The sequence below is a fragment of the Solanum stenotomum genome, chromosome 6, assembly GCF_019186545.1.
Source record: "Solanum stenotomum isolate F172 chromosome 6, ASM1918654v1, whole genome shotgun sequence".
In the NCBI taxonomy this organism is placed as follows: domain Eukaryota; kingdom Viridiplantae; phylum Streptophyta; class Magnoliopsida; order Solanales; family Solanaceae; genus Solanum; species Solanum stenotomum.
In genome coordinates this window covers 10,088,929-10,109,407 of record NC_064287.1, presented here as the reverse complement: position 1 = coordinate 10,109,407, position 20,479 = coordinate 10,088,929, and the positions used below count along the sequence as shown (strand labels likewise).

General features: G+C 32.9%; 2 protein-coding genes and 1 non-coding gene across 4 annotated transcripts in view; all 3 read left to right on the top strand.

Annotated features, from left to right (window-relative positions):
- The window catches only part of LOC125867885 (acetyl-CoA acetyltransferase, cytosolic 1), a 934,067-nt gene that overhangs the window by 701,207 nt on the left and 212,381 nt on the right, over positions 1 to 20,479 (top strand). The window lies entirely within an intron of this gene.
- TRNAE-UUC (transfer RNA glutamic acid (anticodon UUC)) lies at positions 10,673 to 10,744 on the top strand. The gene has a single exon. It is a non-coding gene; the product is annotated as a tRNA-Glu (tRNA).
- On the top strand, positions 13,589 to 16,003 carry LOC125867888 (nitrile-specifier protein 5). Its single transcript, XM_049548483.1, has 2 exons — positions 13,589 to 13,732; positions 14,918 to 16,003. The coding sequence occupies exons 1-2, from the start codon at positions 13,697 to 13,699 to the stop codon at positions 15,857 to 15,859; spliced, it is 978 nt and encodes a 325-aa protein (XP_049404440.1). The 5' UTR covers positions 13,589 to 13,696; the 3' UTR covers positions 15,860 to 16,003.

Below are 20,479 nucleotides of genomic sequence, written 5' to 3'. Positions count from 1 at the left end.
TCGTCATATAGAACGCTTAACCTAGTGGATCCACTAGCTTATGCCAAAAGCATCATAAGGAGTCATCTAAAAGGTATGATCTTTTACTACCCGTGATGGCTATATGGTTTATGGAGACTTGAGTTAATATGAACTCGCATCCCCATATCGGTGCTCAATACTACTCCCAGAATATACTTAGCTCATATGTTCTTAAATCAAACTTCTTTCTTTGATTTGAGATAATTACTCAAAAACTTAGCTTAAAAGCTCTCTTGGAATTGATGTTCCCTTTCTTGCTCAAAACTCTTTTGGAAATCTCAGTTTCCTCTCATCTTAAATGTGAAAACATTTACTCTTGGGAATACTTAGTTCCCATATATCATTTTAAAGAAAATGAACTTTACTCTTACTCTTTACTCAACTTCAAAGCTTAAGTCTTACAATAAAGTTTAAAAATTTGTAAAAGACTTCTTAAAAATATGGTTCACGCCGAAATATGGACTTGAACGACTCAATGCAAGGTTTTCAATAACCATAGATAGAACTCAAATACTTGGAACTCAAGAACTTCAATGATACTACTAATTTCAAGAATGCTCAACTCAGAGGGTTCATGCAGAATTATGAGCATGAACTACTCAACTCAAGGACTCAAAGATACTTCTCATCTCAAGATTGCTCAACTTATAATGTTCATGCGGAATTATGGGCATGAACAACTCAACTCATGGACTTCATCGGTAATAGGTACTACTCCCATGATTAGGATTATAATCTCGGAAGGGTTAGGAACTCGATACTCAAGACTTAGAACTTAAAGATACTACTCCTTTCAAAGATACTAAACTGATAGAATTCATGCGGAAGTTATGGGCATAAACGACTTGACTCAAGGGTCAAAATATCAATAAGGAACTTAGGCATACGACTCTTATCATTCTCATACTTACTTCTCAAAACTTAACCCAAATCGATGGTGGATCTCAAAGGATTCACAATTGAACTCAAAGACTTTTTGAACTCTACTCTTAGCTCTCTCTTGAATGTGAATTATGAATTCAAGAGTTATGGTTCATGATATGAAGGATCTAGGTGATAGTGTAGACTTATGAATACGTTCTCCTCACTCTTATGCTCACTTACTCGAGTCTTGAAACAAGTTATTAGAAGCTGTAGAAGACTCCTCAAAGGACTCAAAGAGACTTTCTCAAAAAGTCTGAAAGAACTTTCAACACTTGACTCTCAACTCTACCTTGAATGTGATTTATGAATTCAAGGTTGTGATTTGTGATAGAAATTATCCCGTGATGTTTAGGAGTGTTTTTAGCTAGTTAAACATGAAAAACGATCAAGAAATAATTGTCTGGAAGCAAGTCCGCAACACGGAGATGAATTAAAATATTTAATCGCGAATTAACTTTTGAGGCAGAGAGGTCTGTGACCTTTCCGCGACGCGAAGACAAACTTTATGAAATGGGAAGGCAGGTCCGCAACGCGGAGCAAGGTGCCAGATTCTCTTGACTTTTTCCTTCTTCATTTTTTAACCCCAATTCACCTAAACTCGGTTCGTTTTCTCAATTCCTCTTTAGATTTAGATACCCAGCACATGAACACAAGAGCCTACTCATAAACAACTGTAAAATCGACATGATTTCATCAAGAACTCAATAATCTCATCTAAACTCAAGAACTAAAGTCAATTTCAAGAACATCATACTTTCAACTTTCTAGAATGAACTTAACGTTGAAATTAACATGATTGGTGTGTGAGTGAACAAATCCAACACTATGGAAGCTTACATACCTGAAAGAACCATATTCTTGAAGAACTTGAAGGAAAATGTAAAAAGATGAACCCAAGCCTTAGTGTTTCTTGAATCCCTTGAGCGTAGAATTTTTGGAGTGGATGAGAGGGTTTGATTTAAGAAAAATAATTTTATACTCATTTAGGGCAATTTAGATGACCTCCTAAGGGTTTTTAGGACTAAAATACCCTTAAAGAAATAATTAAAACGAGCTCGGAGTCGAAATAATTTTTCACCAGGCAGTGAGGTCCGTATTAGCTCCATAACGCAGAGCCATCGCGGAGCTGCTGCCGGGTTTGAGTTTCGTTAGTAAATCAGTCATAATTTTTTACTCAAAGTTCGGAATTTAGCAAACTCGGTGGCGTTGGAAATAGGACTCGAGTCTTAGCTTAAAAAATTTCTGGGGTGTTACAAAATAAGGATAAGATTGAAATAAAAAAAATATCATTATAGTCTACATAATTATGTAAAACACAATTCGAAGCAAAATAAAAAATAAATATAAAACTTTGTTTTGAAATAAAGGGAGTATGTAATGTAAGAAAGTGAAAAAAATTCAAAGAAGTTCTTAAAGTGATCAAAATTACTATAATATTTTGATTATCCAAATGTCACCTTCATGCCTATAAAATATAATTAGCTAGCTAATCTAACTATACTTGGCAATTTAAATTTAAAATATAATTTACGAATGCTCATTTTTATGTTTTAAACATTACAATTTCTATATTTTATCAAATTATTTTTATACATCTTATACAATCTATTTCAATTATCATATAATTACCGGTTGATTTAGTCTTTTTTATTATTATTATTATTGTCACGTTATAAACTTTATGTTATTAAGTATTTTTTGAAGTATAAGTGAAGAAGTTTTTTTAAAAGTATATACTTTAAAAATCAATTCTCTGTATTCGATCATGTTTCACAAAATTGCATATTATATATATAAGTAAGTTGATTAGTACATATGTATTGCGTGTAAATTACACAAAATGATCAGTTTGTTTTTTTATTTTGTTTTCTAAACTCTACTTTTTAAATCTGCATACAATACATCATATATAATTTCCGACATATAACTACAGTTATTTTCACTTTCTTATGGATGGACTATGTTCTTCTTTTTTTCTAAATAATCTTTTTAATGAGCTTTATTTATCTTTAAGCTAGTTATATGACATTAATCAATTTATGTTTAAATCAAAAATGAAAAGCTACTTTTTCTTCCTTCATGTAACTGTGTATTTTGTTTGTTAGAAATTAGTTCAATGTGAATAATAGGATAATTCAAATTCAAATTCAAATTTTAATTTATTTAATTGAATTTGAACTAAAAACTCTTTTATATTCAAATAATATGAAAAGATTACTTTATACTTTTGATATAATATTTTAAGACCGTTCGTAGCGCGGCAAAGTTATCTAGTTTTACTATAAATTAAGGCTTATTTTCTCATTCAAGGGACATGAATATATATGGAAACACATTTTACCAATAAGAAAAACACTCTTAATACTCTCTTAAAATAATAGCTCATTCTAACACTTTGGAGTCTCTCTGGTGTTCTGGGCTGCTGTGTTCAAGAATTATATCGGTTTATGATTAAAAAAATTATTCCTCTTAACCGGTTAGTATTCGTTGCTAGCGGGTTATTCTTGCATTCACATATTATTTTTAAGTTTATAATGATAAAGAAAGCATCCAGGTTAGTTCTCTTTCTCCCTCTTTGTGATGTTTATTAATTCGTTGTTCCCATGGTATGTGTGTTTGAATGTGTGCTCCATGAATTAATAGGTATGTGTACGTGTTAAGTAAAATTGTTATCTATTCTTAGTATTACATGTTGGTGTCGCCCTATCTCCTATTGTTTAATAGGTTTTGAACAAAAGTTTGAGAGTCGAAGAGTCGCCATGAGAAGGGATATCGGATTGGAGCTTTTATTTTATTTCGATTTTTATCTTTGTTTTTATTGATTTTATTCGATTTTGTAATAATTTGTATAAATCTAACCCTCGATATATGAAATAACTTGGGGATCATCTAAAGTGGGGAGGGGAATTACATGCTAACTTTTTTCTTTTACTTCATTTTACTATGTGTGATTGCTATAAATTTTGCCTATTTTCTTAAATCACTTGAAGCATGCAAACATATCAGAATATCTCTTAAATAATCTGCCTAAAATCAACCTTTGCCTGTTTGTAACTTCGTCTTATGTTAAAATCAACCATTGTAATAAATATTTGTCTTATAATCTGAGTATTTACTTTATTTTGAAAGCCAGTCAAATTAGTTAGATTTGGACTCTATTCACCTTGTTAATAAGTTGGAAGTGTTTTCTAATGAATCTAGTATGTTAGCAGTTGACAAATCAACCTTGATTATTTGAGCAGCATGTTTAGAAACTTTAATTAGCAATTTGTTTAGAAAGTGATCTTAAGCCATTTTCAGCATGTAATTAATTAGTTCATTTAATTAGACTTTAATGGTTGCTATATGTGAATAAATTTAGATCACTTAGAGTTCATGCTTATAGGATGTCAATCAAATCTTAATATATGTTTCAGATTAGAAATTATGTTTGGGATCTGATCTGTATTTTTAGCATGTTATTTAATTAGAGTTTGAACAATTACAATTCGTTAATTAATCAGATCTTAATAATTTTGCTTTCTTTACTTAGAAATCATGTGTAACATCTCGCAATTTAAAATAACTAGGAAGAAGCTAATAATTGGAAATAGTCATATTTGGAAAGAATGAAAATCAGGAAATTTTGTTAAGTTAGAATAAGTTGAATTTTGGTCAACTTCAAACGGCCATAACTTCTAGCTCAAGATGAGCTAGAGGTACTTCCAGATAGGGTAGGAAAGCTCTTGAAATGATCTTTCCAACACCGCTGAGTTTACGCAATTCCGAATTCGTATGAGTGATTATTCCCTTTGGAAGTTGGGCTGTCGGAATAAGGAAAATCCAATCTGGATTTTGAAAGGGTAGTTTGGTCTTTTCCTTGCCCAATTATTTTATTTTGTTTTTGGTAATTAATTGGTGTCTAAACTTATAGGATTCAGTTTACGCTTTTACGATATTGAGTTAGGGTTTTAGAAAAGAGAAAAGAAGAAGAGAAAGGACGAGAAGGAGCAAGAATCGTCAAGTTCTTGAAGCTAGGCTCGTGGATTTCGTCAAGGGGTGATCCCTACGAGGTATGTGAGTCTTTCATAGTGTTGGGTTCGTTCACTCACGCACCAATCATGTTTATTTCAGCGAAGTTTGTTCTAAAAGTTGAAAGTTGATGAATTAATCTTGAATGTTGTTCTTGAAATTGGCCTTCGTTCTTGGGTTAGGTTGAGATTGAGGAGTTCCTTGAGGTTAAAATGTTGTTTCCTTGAGTTGTTTGAGTTAGATCTTGTGTATACATGTTGGGTATCTGAATCTAAAGAAGAATTGGGAAGAATAGTCAAGTTTGGGTGAATTGGGACTGGAAAACGAAAGAAGGAAAAAGTAGGGCAAATCTGGAGCCTTAGGCCGCGTTGCGAACCTGCCCCTCAGTTTCAAAAAATTCATCCTCGCGTCGCGGAGCGGTCACGGTCCGTTCTGCCTCAAAAAGTATTTTTGCGACCAAAATTTAAATACCTCTCCGCGTCGCAGACCCATCCTCAGACAGTGAACTTTTTATCTTTTCTCATGATTAACTATCTAAAATCATTCCTAAACATCATGGGATCTTTCCTATCACAAAACACAATCCTTGAATCCATAATTCAATTCAAGGAAAGTTAAGAGTCAAGTCAAGAGGAGTTCATAAAGTTTTCCAAAAGTCTTTTACAAATGTTTTAACTTTATTTTAAGACTTATGTTTTGAGTTCAGCAAAGAGTAAAGTTGAAGTTCATTTGTTCAAAAGTATATGGGGACTATATATTCCCAAAGAGTAGATGTTTTCACATTTGAGCAAGAAAGGAAACTTTGATTTCCAAAAGAGCCTTTGAGCTAGTTTTCAGTAAAGAGTAAATGCTTTCACAATTAAGCAAGAGAGGAAACTGAGATTTCCAAGATAGCCTTTGAGCTAAGTTTTGAGCAATTATCTCAAACAACAGAAAGAAGTTATGTTTTTAAACATAAAGATCTAGTATATTTTGGGAGTAGGATTGAGCATCGATATGGGGGAGAGTTCAGAGAACTTCGAGCCGCCATAAACCATGTAACCATCATGGATAGAAAAGAGTCATACTTTTTAGATGATTCCGTAGTGCTTTTTAGCATAGACTAGTGGATCCACTTAGTAATTTGTTCTATACCACCATCAAGGTATAGGACGGACCTGGCATCGTGAGGCAAAACGTTGTATCATCACGATAGCTCTTAAGTGATGGTTGTCGGTTAGAGAAACTCCCACATCAGTATTTTGTATTTTTATATACATCAGAAATATTTGTATTTTCATATACAAACAGAGTTCATATTGAATCTTTGCATACATACAGAGTTATTATTATATTTCTAAATACACAGAGTTGAAGACCATGTTTTAAAGCTTTTCTTTATATTGCATTTATATACATTGCTTTATATTGAAATTAGTTCAGTTCAGTTGAGCCAGGTAAGTTCTTTAGTTCCTTTCAAGCTTATGTCTTGTTTTAGAATTCCCCTCGCATACTCGTGCATTTAATGTACTGATGCAATTTGGCCTGCATCGTATTATGATACAGACACAGGTAACCAGGATCAACATCCAACACATCGTTGATCCAGTTGAGCATTCAGAGTCAGTTGGTGAGCCTCCTTGCTTTCCGGAGGATCCCTTTGGTTATGTTTTGTTTTATTGCTTGCTTATTTCAGTTGTTAGGATGATCGGGGGTCTTGTCCCGACATCCCTCAGAGTTTAGAGGCATCATAGACAGAGTTAGTGATGTTAGTTCATGAGTCTTTACTTTTACTTTTCAGTTAAGTTGAGACTTGAGTTGCCACTTTGGCAGTGAATGTTATTATAATACATTCTAAGTTATATTTTGAGCAATTCAATTTACTTGTTTTTAAAGTATTTTTTCTTGAGTAAAGTCTTCCGCTGAATAAGAAAGTCAGGACAAGGGTTCGCTTGGGGCCAACAATGGTTCTTGACTGCCAGCCACGTCCGAGGTGTAGGCTCGGAGCGTGACATCATGCCTATAGGATTTAACTAATGAGATTACATTAATCAGATTAATTAAATTGGCTTGTTAGAATCATGTTCTAATAATCTCAAGCATGTTAAATAATTATTACATTTTGTCATGCATTTTCTTGCTACTGTTTTGTGACCTAATTATTTATTGTCACTTAAAGACAAAATCAATAAATTATTCTCTGCATACTATTTTAAAACTGCCCTATTAAGATATATTGCTAAATTAGGTCAACCGTTGTTTTTAACATGATGCCTGTATTACTATTGTTTGAAATGACCTGATTAAATTTTGGTCGAATTAATTAATTTCCGCATTAAATCAGCTACTTTGGCACTTAGAATAAAGGTATAATTTCTTCCATGTTTTAAAATCTGCCCTATTTAAATAAATTGTTAAATTAAGTCAAACTCTGCTTTTTAAAAATATTATGCCCGCATTATGATTGTTTTCGCAAACTTGCTGTCTTGATTAAATTTTACTAATCAACAAAGTCTGCATTCTAAATAGTGTTTTGCCACTTAAGATCAGCTGATAAATCAGTGTCTGAATGCTATTTGAAACTGCCCTATTTCAAATCATTTATTAATTAAGTCAACCCTTGGCTTCTTATAATTTTTTGCCCGCTTCAATATGGTTATAATACTTGTTAATGTCTGGTATGTGCATACACTACGCATGAAACCTTTCACTTTACTTGTGTTAAAAAGTACGTTAATTTAAAATTTAGAGGCCACTATGAGATTTTATGTGTTAAATGTTGTCCAATGTGTTTTGCTTGGTGTCTAGAGAGCCTAATTAGGAGCCTATATTTTATTTTAGTCTAAAACATCCCTAGCTAGTAGTAGTCCAATGCCCTTGGACATTAAGCGGGGACGCTAGGCACCTTTTAGGACGCTATGCATGCAGAAGGTGGGGTAGGGGTAGTTAGGCCCTTTACGGAAATGATGACAATCGACTCAAGATTAAAACGACAAAACATTGGTTTTTGTCTTTACGAATAATAAGCTGATGGCATAATAAGCTGAGAACTGATCCGTAAAGTATGTAATCTAGATTACATGGTCTCCCTTCCCTTTTCCCTTTTATTTTTTTCTAATTATAATTATTTGGGGTAGTTTAATAAAATAAAATTGTTTTTCTCCTATATATTTGTGTATATTTTGTCCCCTCGCTTGTCTCTTTACTAATTGCTTAATATTTGTTTCATTTATTATATCATCTAGCTCGCATGCTTACTTAAATAATAATTAAATGAAGTGACCTTAATTGCTATATGTAACCCCCACATAAATTGCATGAGATACGGTCGGGATCCACAGTTGTGGACCTCGAGGGATGCTTAAAACCTTCCCCTCGAGATAATTTGAACCGTTACCCGTTCTCTAGTTCGTTGACACTTAAGTTAGATTTAGTTAGGTTAGATAGGTGCCCTAACGCGCCTTAACTCGTTAGGCGGCGACTCTTCAATCCAACCAAACCCAGAAGGGTTGTTAGGTCGTGCACCGAAATCCGTTTTGCGAAAAACGGGGTGTGACAGTTGGGTTGTGGGTCTAATCATGGTAGATATATTGGATTGGGTCCAATTTGGGTATATAGTATATTTTACACAAATCTCATAGTGTTAAGGGTTAATTACACAAATCTCTTGCGTCCTAGTTTTAGATACATCCTTCAACGTCCTAATACATCACATCTCGATTTAGGATACATCACTCAACTTCTGGATACATCGTATAAAGTGATGTATCCGATTGATATATCGCATAAAGTAAGGTCCTGATACATGTGTCTTGATACATCATAAATTGATGTATTCGACTGACACATCGCGTAAAGTAGAATTTTTGTAATTTTTTCAAATGGTAGAGAATTTTAGAGAATATAGTAAAATAAGTTGTGTATTTATGTAATTTTTCATATATATATATATATATATATAATTAACAAACTAAAAAAAATAAAGAAATTAAAATGAGTTACATCGATGGAGAGGTGTTTACTTCTATACAGAAGTAATTTTCTCCCACTCTCTTCAAATAACAACTAATTATATGCCATCCAACACATACCTTAATTAACTCATATTCTTTAGGGAAAAGGTATATATTTTTCCTTAAACTTGTTCTGAAAAGTCAGTTACACGTTTAAACTATTATGACAATTTATTACACATTTTTACTACTTAAAAGTGAATTAATTTACCCCTTAAAATTGATGTGGCAAATTTTATTTTATTTTTTTTTAAAAATATGCGTCAGATTTATTAAAGTAAAAAAAAAATCAAAATTCAATTAGACCCCACCCCACTCTCCACATCTCTTCTTCTTCACAACCCATCCTCCTCTTCTTCTTCTTCAACCCCACCCTCTTGATGAAACACATTTTTCTCCTCTTTCTTTTAAGCAAAAATCTCTCCTTCTTCGACTTTTTCTCATCTTGCTTAGCAAATTACTTATCATCAATCTAAGTTTTGTGGGTTTTGATTTGTGTTTGTCAACAAAAGATTTCTTAATGTCATTGGCGGGACAAAATTTTGGAGGTTTCTTAGCCGCTGAAGCTATGGCGGGCTTTTTTGAGAGCACGGGAGAATCTTCTACTCCATAAATCAGCTCCATGTTTCGATTAGTGTTCTTGGCGGCCATTGTTAAAATTTTCATCTTATTATAATTTTTCTATGAAGAAAAAATATAATTATTAGGGAATTTTAATAATTAATTGGAGATTAATTAGTGTAAAATATAATTAACAAAAGAAAAGTGAATTAAAAATAAAAAGAATGTAATTTTTTTTAATTTCTGACATGCCGCTGACATGGCAGTGATGTGGCAGAGTGTAATGCACCACATATTGTGAGAGCGGTGTTAGACGTCTTACGGGTAAATAAATTCACTTTTAAATAGCAAAGGTGTGTAATAGATCGTCATAATAGTTTAAACATGTAACTGACTTTTCAGGACAAGTTTAAGAGGGAATCTATTTCTTTTCCCTATTCTTTAGAGTACATCGTATAACTCTTTAGCCACCAAAATTTAACAAATTTAAGAAATTAAATAAGGTAATATTTTCTCAGGGATTAGACTCTAATTTCTCTTCTCTATTATTTCTCTGTTCTTTTTTTCATTCTCTTTGTCCATTATTAGACGTTGAAAAGGGAAAAATTAAAGTGGAATGCAACGATAAGAAAACACATGGAAGACAAAATCATTTTCTAAATGTGTATTTTCTAGAACTCCAAGAAAATAAAGTGAAAATTTATCTATTTAGTTGAGGAGAACCTAACGTAAAGTTAACCAATTGTTCAAGAGGAGGATAAATTTTCTTAAAATATTTTAAGTTAAATCCAAGTTTACCATTAACTATTATCTATACTGAATAAATGAATTGCTAATTTTTTAGAATAGTAAATCAGAGGATCAAACGTGTAAGCAATCTTTTGGACCATCATACATGCCGACCATTGATGAACGGATCCAATTAATCAACGAAAGTTGATTACAAAAAATAAAAGCCTCAATAACGATCGAACGATAGTACAAATTATAGCAAATACAAGTAAACGTAATCCTCCACCCCCCCCCCCCCCCCCCCCCCCCCCCCCCCCNTAAAATATATTTACGTGGAGAAGAACATACTTACAAGCCGCAAATGTTTTGGATCTTAAGTGATAACTTGAAGAAGAGATAAAATCAAGCAATGCAGTTTGCTTGGCAAGAAATCCGTTATCGTCCAGCGGTTAGGATATCTGGCTTTCACCCAGGAGACCCGGGTTCGATTCCCGGTAACGGAACTTTTTGCATTTTTCTACTTAACAACAATATTCAATGTGATCTTATAAATGATTTTTTTTTTAAAAAAAATGTGTAACTTAAATAAAATAGTATAAAACAATAATCATGAAATGATTTTTCTCTGTTTTATTATCATTTTCCAAACTAGAAATTTTGTCAGAAGATTAGTTATTGTTTGGAAAAAAATGAATTGAAATTATTACTAGAAAAAACGGTTTTAATATTTTGTCTCAATGGATAATTGGCATTTTGTTTTTCAAAATTCATTTAACTTTGTCAAGTTAATTTTTATGGTTATATTTTAGAATATAATTTTCTATACTTATTTAATGACATGACTGTGTCATGTAAATTTTTAGAAAATAAATGGGGCCTTATATATAATGCGTTTTGTACTTTGTGGTTTACGCCTATGAGCAAGGTAGGCATGATATAGCACAATATGAATTATGATTCGATAATTTTAAGTTTTGATTTTTGAAAATGTTATTCAATTACTATATAAAACTAACTCAGTATGATATAATATTTTTATGTTTAATTTTGATATTTTATGCTAAAGTAAATGGGTAACATAATTTGATCGACTTCAGCTTATATATAATAATAGAAAATTATGATTTCGACTTTTCAAGAAATACCTTAATCATATCATACTAACACCGCATGTAGAAATATTTAAAATAAATTACAAGTAATTACATTCGTTAAACAATCTCTCAAAGAGGACATTTCAATCAAGGTAGAGAAATCAAAGTTTCAATAATTAATTTTATATTAATAATATTTTATATATTTTATAGTATAATAATAATATATATAATTTTCTGCATAACTACCTACTTCAATATAATATTTGATATTTCAATATTTTTTTTATAAATATTAAATACCATATCAATTATCAAACTTTTATGAAATGCATTGCTTACTTTATAACATCTTCTGTGACGTCCACTTTTAAATTAAACTAATCCAAAAGATAATGTTATTATGCAATTGGATTACTCACAAACTTATCAACTCTGAATTTTTTTTTATCATTACACATGAAAAGGCTCCATTCATGCTCTTCATGGGAATCTAGGAATTTCCAAATTCAACTTCTTTTTTCGTGAGTATTGATTAGTTTCCCATAGTACTCCATTTGTCTCTATTTGCTTCTCAGTTTTTTACTTGACAGATCTATTAAGAAAATAATGTTTGATATATCAAGCTTATCATTTTATCCTTATTAATTGATAGGCTCTCAAACATATTTACTCACTATATTTTTCTAAGACATTAACTCAATGTTAATAAATTAAGGGTATAATAGGAAAACAAAAATCGTCTTTTTTTAATTTGTCAAAAATAATAAATAAATAAATAAATCACATTAAAAAATAAATAGAGACGGAGGGAGTATCATGCATGGTTTTATGAACTTAAGTTCCAACAACCATAAAGGCATTCTTTCAATCCCATAAGTTTTTTCTTCACCTAAAAAAAGAATCAAGTAATATTTCTTTGTTCTAGATTTTTTTCTTTTTAATTCATTTTAAAAATTAGGGAAAAGGGTCTGATATACCCCTCAACTTTGTTATTTGGAGCTGATATGTCCCTCGTTATGAAATTGGCTTATATATATCCTTACCGTTATACAAATGGTTCACATATATCCCTACCGTTACAAAATGAGCTCACATATACCCTTCATTTAACGGGAGTGAAAAAATTAGTTTTAAATTTATATATTTAGCCTGTAATTTTTTTTAAAATCATTTCGGGATATATATGGTCCTTCTAGCAAAGTTCAAGGTATATTTTAATCTTTTGCATACATAAATTATTTTTTTGACTTCTTTGATTATCATTATTTGAGTTTCCTATTCTTATTTTATTTTATTTTATTTTTATTCCTTAATGTAAGAAAAAAATTTAAAACAATTTATTTTGGCTATATTATAATTTAAAACTATTTTTTCAGCTATATTGTAATTTAGTAGTTTTTGTATTTGGAAAAAAATTGGGTCATCTATAATAAATTTTACAAGAATATTAGTGAAACATAAATAAATTTGACCATCAAAATAATAAATCTAAATTAGTCATTGAAACAAAAAAATTCAAAAAATATATGCTTGAGGAGGATTAAGTATATCCATATGGGATTATATTTTGTTTAAAAATATTATTAAAAAATTAAACTAAAATTATTTTTTCACTTCCGTTAGAGAGAAGGGTATATATGAGCTATTTGTATAACAATAGAGGTATATATGAGTCACTTTCATAACGAGGGATATATCAGCTCTATATGATAAAGTTGAGGGGTATATCATGTCATTTTCCCTAAAAAGTATGATATTATTATATAATTAAAAATAATTCAAAATTTTAATTTTTTTACACTCAATAAAATGTTTTATAATCACACAAATATTTAATAGTTGTTTTAACCACAATTTTTTAAAAAAAATCATTTTTTCCTTAAACCTCACAATAAGTTAAACATGCTATAAAAGATATTTGTCATATTTTTCTTAAATACTATAGTAAGTCAAATATGTCATATAAATTGAGACGGAAAGAAAACAAAAACAAGTGTAGTGAAGTCAGAAAACTATAAAATACTTCTTTCTTTGTTTAATTTGTCTGTATCTCATTTTAACTTGTCATGAATTTTAGAAAAATAAAAAATAATTATATCATAAAATTTTAAATTAACAAATAAAATAGAGGAAGGCATTATCCACGCCCCTAGATTTAGAAGAAACAAAAAGAGGGGTTTTTGTAATTGTTATCCAATTGGAAGGGCAATTTTAGGAACAGATAAGTACTAAAACCCTGACATAAAGCAAATGAAAAGCCACTTTAAATTTCACAATTTGATGATTCAACAGAAAGAGGAAACAAAAAAAACAGCAGAATAGTAGAATTGCTTAGTGACAAGATTTTTTTTATAAGCCATGGCTGCAGTAGCAACACAAGGCAAATGGATCAAGGTTTTGGCTCTTTTCCCTATTAATTTCACCTATTGCATTCTTATTGAGTCTTCTTGTTGTAGTTAGTTCTTTTTTGTTTGTATGGATGGAACTAGAATTTTTATTTTATGAGTACTGAATTTTAGAATGATAAAGTCACTGAGTTTGGCTGAACCTGTATACGAGTTCTTAGTAGAGAATTGAGATAACATAACTTATGCTGGTAAATTGATAAAGGTTTAGTTGGTGATTTCTGCCTGAATGAAAAGGGGATAAGTTATGTGATTAAGAATGTACGGAGTAAAAGCACCTGAATTGTCCCAATTTATTTGTCATAGTTTGATTTGATACGGAGTTCTAAAACAGAAAAAAAGATTTTGAAATAAGTGATAGTTGTTTGTGTAGCTATAGATCAATTTATTAAAGTAAAATGGGCATTTGAGTTAAATTGTTATTAAATAGAGAAATGTATCATTCTTTTTTAAATTGACTAAAAAGGAAAGCATACTAGCTTGACAACCTTTTGTTGAACTTGATTTATTCTAAACTCGATTAACGAACATTAGGTGGTCATTTTGGTTTATATTTTAAAAAAAAATTGGGGTAGGGGAAGTGGAAACGGGGGAGGAGATTGCAAGATGGGGAATCTAATTTTCACCAAGATCAACAAGGTGAAAGTTTGGGTTATAGGTAGTTAGCCAACTGAGCTACTAAGATAGTTTCAAGAAAGAATATTTCTTGTGTTCTTTCATATAGAACTAGTAATAGGATGTGATACAAGTATATACCTTGAGAAATGCTTATGTTATCGGGGATTAAGCTGTAGTCTAACCTATCTTGTGCAGAATTGATGTCAATTGATGCAGAATTGGTGGTCACTTTCATACATTAGCAATTGCACATTTAGGATTACCATAGTTTTGGTTTTTTTCAGAAATGTAGTTCTCTGCCTTAATTATGAATTGTTTCTCTTGATGGTTTCTACTAGATAAAGTAGCTATTTCTTGGTTGTTTCAGTAACCCTTTTGTAGTCTTTATACTTTCAAGTTGATGTCATGATATTGCTACATAGACTTAGAATGGTGTTTGTTTCATTCTCGTAAACGGGATAATATTTCAATTTTCCTTCAAGTTCCTAGGCTGTGGAAGCGTGTGACCAATTTTAAACTTGTTGGATTCTTATTTACATTGACCCTCCAAATGCAGCTGGAGGAAAAAGGCGCCGGACCTGGGGCAAGAAGCTCACATGCCATCACTATTGTGGGGCATAAGGTCTATTCCTTCGGGGGTGAGTTCACACCTCGTGTCCCTGTTGACAACAAATTGTACGTGTTTGATCTCAATAGCCAAGAATGGTCCGTGGCTGATGCTGCTGGGGATGTCCCTCCACCTCGTGTAGGTGTCACTATGGCCACTGTAGGGGAGACTATCTATGTCTTTGGTGGCAGAGATGCTGAACATAAGGAGCTTAACGAGCTTTATTCTTTTGACACAGCTACAAACAAATGGACCTTATTGTCTTGTGGTAATGATGGCCCTCCTCACCGGAGCTACCACTCGATGACTTCTGATGAAAGGAGGATCTATGTATTTGGTGGTTGCGGAAATGATGGAAGGCTAAGTGATCTTTGGGGTTATGACGTTGTTGATAAGAAATGGATCAAATATCCTGTACCAGGGGAAAATTGTAAACCAAGAGGTGGACCTGGTTTGACAGTGGTCCTAGGCAAAATATGGGTTGTCTACGGATTTTCTGGTGATGAGCTTGATGATGTGCATTACTTTGATACAATTGAAGAAAAGTGGATGCAAGTTGAGACAAATGGTGAAAAACCTACTGCTAGGAGTGTATTTTCAACAGTTGGGATTGGGAAATACATTTTTATCTATGGTGGTGAAATAGACCCTAGTGACTTAGGTCACTTAGGTGCTGGGAAATTTTCGGGTGATGTCTATGCACTCGACACAGACACACTAGTTTGGAAACGGTGGATGGATTCCGGTGACCATCCAGGGCCACGAGGGTGGTGCGCCTTTGCTAGTGGACGGCGAGATGGCCAAGAGGGGCTGCTGGTTTATGGTGGCAATACACCAAGCAATGATAGGCTTGGTGACATTTTCTTTTTCACTCCTCTGGTGGAGATTTGAGTGCTGGAAATGACATGTTTTCAATGTTGTAAGAAAAAATAATCTGTAAGGTGAAATTTGAGTTTTTAGCCTTGTATTGGATAAGGGTGGAAAATATGTTCAGTGACTGTTTATTGATATTTTTGTTAAGGTTTGTTCAATTTGTTAAACCAGGGTATGTGTTGTTGAAATTCTTGGTTTGGATCACTAATTTTCTCTATTCAAATTTAGGCATAAATACATAAATATGTTCTTTCACTTGACTTCAACTCACATTTATGCTCTCCAACTTAGATGTGCATAAGTAGACACTTAAATTTATATAAAGTTAAACAAATAGACACACACATCCTACGTAGCATCCAACATGGAAATTTGTGGCCTACCATGTATTATGCCACATAGGATTATGCGTCTAATTGTTCAACTTTATACAAATTTAAGTGTCTACTTGCGCACACTCAAAATTGAAGCGTATAAATGTGAAACTAGACCAAGTGAAATGACACGTTTTGTTTTTTTTATTTTTTTTAAAAAACATTTATATATTATATCTTAAATTTACTCAACTTTAGTACATTAAAATAAACTCAACATTTCATTTTGAGGTTTAAGTTTTATTTACCTAGTAAGGCCTTAATGGGTACTCCTACATAATTCAAATAAGGGAATAAATTCAGTCTTTAAGAAACATTTATTAAATATGTAACATATTGCAAATTGAAAGAACTAGAAAGAGCTAGAATTAGAAAGAGTGATTTCTGGAAATAATAAAAAAATCTGGAAAAATTGGTTAAGTTTGAGTTTTTGATCAACTTCAAACGACCATAACTCCTAGTTCAGGATGATTTAGGTGTTTTTCCAGATATCGTAGGAAAGATCTTGAAATAATCTTTTCAACGCCGCTGAGTTTGCGCGATTCCGAGTTCATATGAGTTAGTTATGCCCATTGGAAGTTGGGTTGTTCAAATAAGGAAAGTCCAATCCGGATTTTAGAAGGGCATTATGGTCTTGTCACCACCCAATTAATTAATTTCATTTTTGGTAATTAAGTTGGGGTCTAAACTGATTGTATTCAGTTTACGCTTTTGAGAAACAAGTTAGGGTTTTGAGAGAAGAGAAAAGAAGAGGAGAAAAGAGGAGAAGGAGCCAGGAATAGTTGAGTTCTTGAAGCTAGGCTCATGGATTTCGTCAAATGGTGATCCCTACGAGGTATGTGAGTCTTTCATAGCGTTGGGTTCGTTCACCCATGCGCCAATCATGTTTATTTCAGCGAAGTTTATTCTAGAAAGTTGAAAGTTGATGAATCTTGAATCGTGTTCTTGAAATTGGCCTTCGTTCTTGAGTTGGGTTGAGATTGAGGAGTTCCTTGAGGTTAAAATGTTGTTTCCTTGAGTTGTTTGAGTTAGATTCTTGTGTATAAATGTTGGGTATCTAAATCTGAAGAAAAATTGAGAAGAATAGTCAAGTTTGGGTGAATTGGGACTGGAAAACGAAAGAAGGAAAAAATCGGGAAAATCTGGTGCCCCAGGCCGCGTTGTGGACCTGTCCCTCAGTTTCGACAATTTCATCCTCGCGTCGCGGAGCGGTCACGGACCTCTCTTCCTCAAAAAAGTATTTTCGCGACCAAAATTTGAATACACCTTCGCGTCGCGGATTATTTTCCAAGCAGTGATTTCTTGATCTTTTCTCATGTTTAACTATCTAAAAAAACTCCTAAACATCATGAGATCTTTCCTATCACTCACAATCCTTGAATCCATAATTCAATTCAAGGAAAGTTAAGAGTCAAGTCAAGAGAAGTTAAGAGTCAAGTCAAGAGAAGTAAGAGTCAGGCCAAGAGAATTCAAGAGTCAAGTTAAGAGAAGTTCATAAAGTTTTCCAAAAAGTCTTTTACAAATGTTTTAACTTTGTTTTAAGACTTGAGTTTTGAGTTGAGTAAGGAGTAAGGTTTGAAGTTCATTTCTTCAAAAGAGTATATCGGGATTATGTATTCCCAAAAAGTAAATGTTTTCGCATTTAAAGAAGAAAGGAAGCATTGATTTCCAAAAGAGCTTCTGAGCTAGTTTTCAGTAAAGAGTTAGAGTAAAGTTCATTCTTCAAAGATATTACGGGAACTAAGTATTCCCAAGAGTTAAAATGTTTTCACATTTGAGCAAGAAAGGAAACTGATATTTCCCAGAGAACTTTTAAGCTAAGTTTTTGAGTAATTATCTCAAACCAAAGAAAGAGTTTTGTTTTTACAAACATATGAGCTAAGTATATTTTGGGAGTAGTATTGAGCACCGATAAGCGGACGAGTTTGAGTTCAGATAACTCACATCTCCATAAACCATGTAACCATCATGGGTAGTAAAATATCATACTTTCTAGATGACTCTTTAAGATGCTTTTAGCATAGACTAGTGGATCCACTTAGTTAAGACGTTCTATATGACGGCAAAGTATAGGACANTCATGGGTAGTAAAATATCATACTTTATAGATGACTCCTTAAGATGCTTTTAGCATAGACTAGTGGATCCACTTAGTTAAGACGTTCTATATGACGGCAAAGTATAGGACAATTCTGGCAGCGTGGGCAAGATGTTGTATCACCACTTAGGCTCATAGTGGTGGTTGTTGGTTAGAGAAACTCCCACAAAATCTATATTACTTTATTATATGAGTAAAGTTAAGTTTGTTATTGCATTTTGTTTAACGAACTAAGTTGTTTTCCACTGTTTTACAAGCTTTCTATATATTGCATATGTTTATGCCTTTATATTGAGTTCAGTTATTCAGAAGTTAAGTAAAGCAAATGGAAGTGTTTCTTTCCGATTCTTTTGAACCCTATGTTGTGTTTAACATTCCAACTCGCATACTCGTACATTCAATGTAATGATGCCAGTTGGCCTGCATCTTTTTATGATGTAGACGCAGGTAACTAGGATCATCACCCAGCGCCTCATTGCCCCAGTTGAGCACTTAGAGTCAGTTGGTGAGCCTCCTTGCATTCCAGATGACTCCTTTTATTGTGCTTTCAGTATATCATTGTTAGGATGATCGGGGGTCTTGTCCCGTCATCCCTCTTTGTTTAAGAGGCTTCATAGAAAGTCAGACAGTTAGTAATTCAGTTGTCTTTACATTATCATTTCATATGTTAAGACTTGAGTTACCATTTTGGCCAAGTTGAATGTTGACTTTTAAATATTCTAAGTTATTTTATTTAACAATTGAGTAACTGCATTTGATCATTGCAATAATGCTTAGAGTCTTTCGCTAAGTAAGTAAGCTAGGCCAAGGGTTCACTTGGGGCCAACAATGGTTCTCGAGTGCTAGCCACGTCTGGGGTGTAGGCTCGGGGCGTGATAAACTTGGTATCATAGCACATAGTTCAATAGTCCTAGGGAGTCTATGAAGCTGTGTCTGTAGAGTCCTAGTTATCAGTGTGAAGCGCGCCACATCTATAATTAGGAGGCTGCAACATTTAGGAATTCCTTCATTCATACTCACTTCGTGTGATAGAGTTTATCTCTATAAAAGTGTTTTCTAACTCGTGCTTACACACAACTGATTTTGAGCTGGCCTATGGTCGAGAGTGCCTTCATGAGGCATTTCTTTCCCCGTGAGCTAAGAGAAGCAAAGAGATAGTTGTTGACATGAGGAGCGGGATGAGTTTATTCGTAGTTGGGTTGACTCGCCTGTCAAGTAAGGAAAGTAAGACAACCATTCTAATAGGTTACATGGGGATATCAAGGCTGATGATCCATGTGCAACAAGTTGAGAAGGACCAACTGAAGGATATTGAAGAGTTTGAGAATAAGAGGGCTAAGACATCAGGGAATGAATTCGGGCAACAAATGAGTAATGCGAACCAGTCTTTTTTCCAACATAAGCAGAAAGGACTTGCTTCATTATCTGCTAGTGCACCTGCACCCAGAAACAAATGTGAGTACAATAGTCAGAATTCTCAGAACTTCAGAGCTAGACCTGTGCATTCACAAGGTAGTAAGGCACAAGGGGGTACTAAGACTCCTGTACACTACTAAAAAATCAGTGAATATCGACCTAAAAATTTCCGACCTCAAATGGAGGTCGGTAATTTCCTACCTTCGGAGGTCGATATTTACAAGTAGTCGGTTTTTATGCAAAATAAAGCGGGAAAACCAAATTCCGACCTCCGGAGGTCAGAATTTTTCCCGAAAAAAATGAATTACAATAAAAATACCGACCTCATGAGGTCGGTATTTTTTACATTTAATTGAGAAAATAATACCGACATCAAGAGGTCGGTTTTTATTGTAATTCATTAAAAATTCCGACCTCAGGAGGTCAGAATTTTTTCTCAATTAAATATTTTATAATTCCGACTTTCGAATGTCGGTAGTATGTAATTAAAATACCGACCTCATGAGGTCGGTATTTTTATTTCATCTAATTACTATTAATTAAAGCCACATCCGGAGGTCGGTATTTTTATTTCATCTAATTACATTTAAAGGCGACATCCGGAGGTCGGTTTGCGGAAAGAGGGAAAATCAAATTCCGACCTCTGGAGGTCGGAAATTTTCTCGAAAAAAATGAATTACAATAAAAACCGACCTCTTGATGTCGGTATTAAAAAAATAAATAAATAACAATATTTTATTTTTTCTCAAT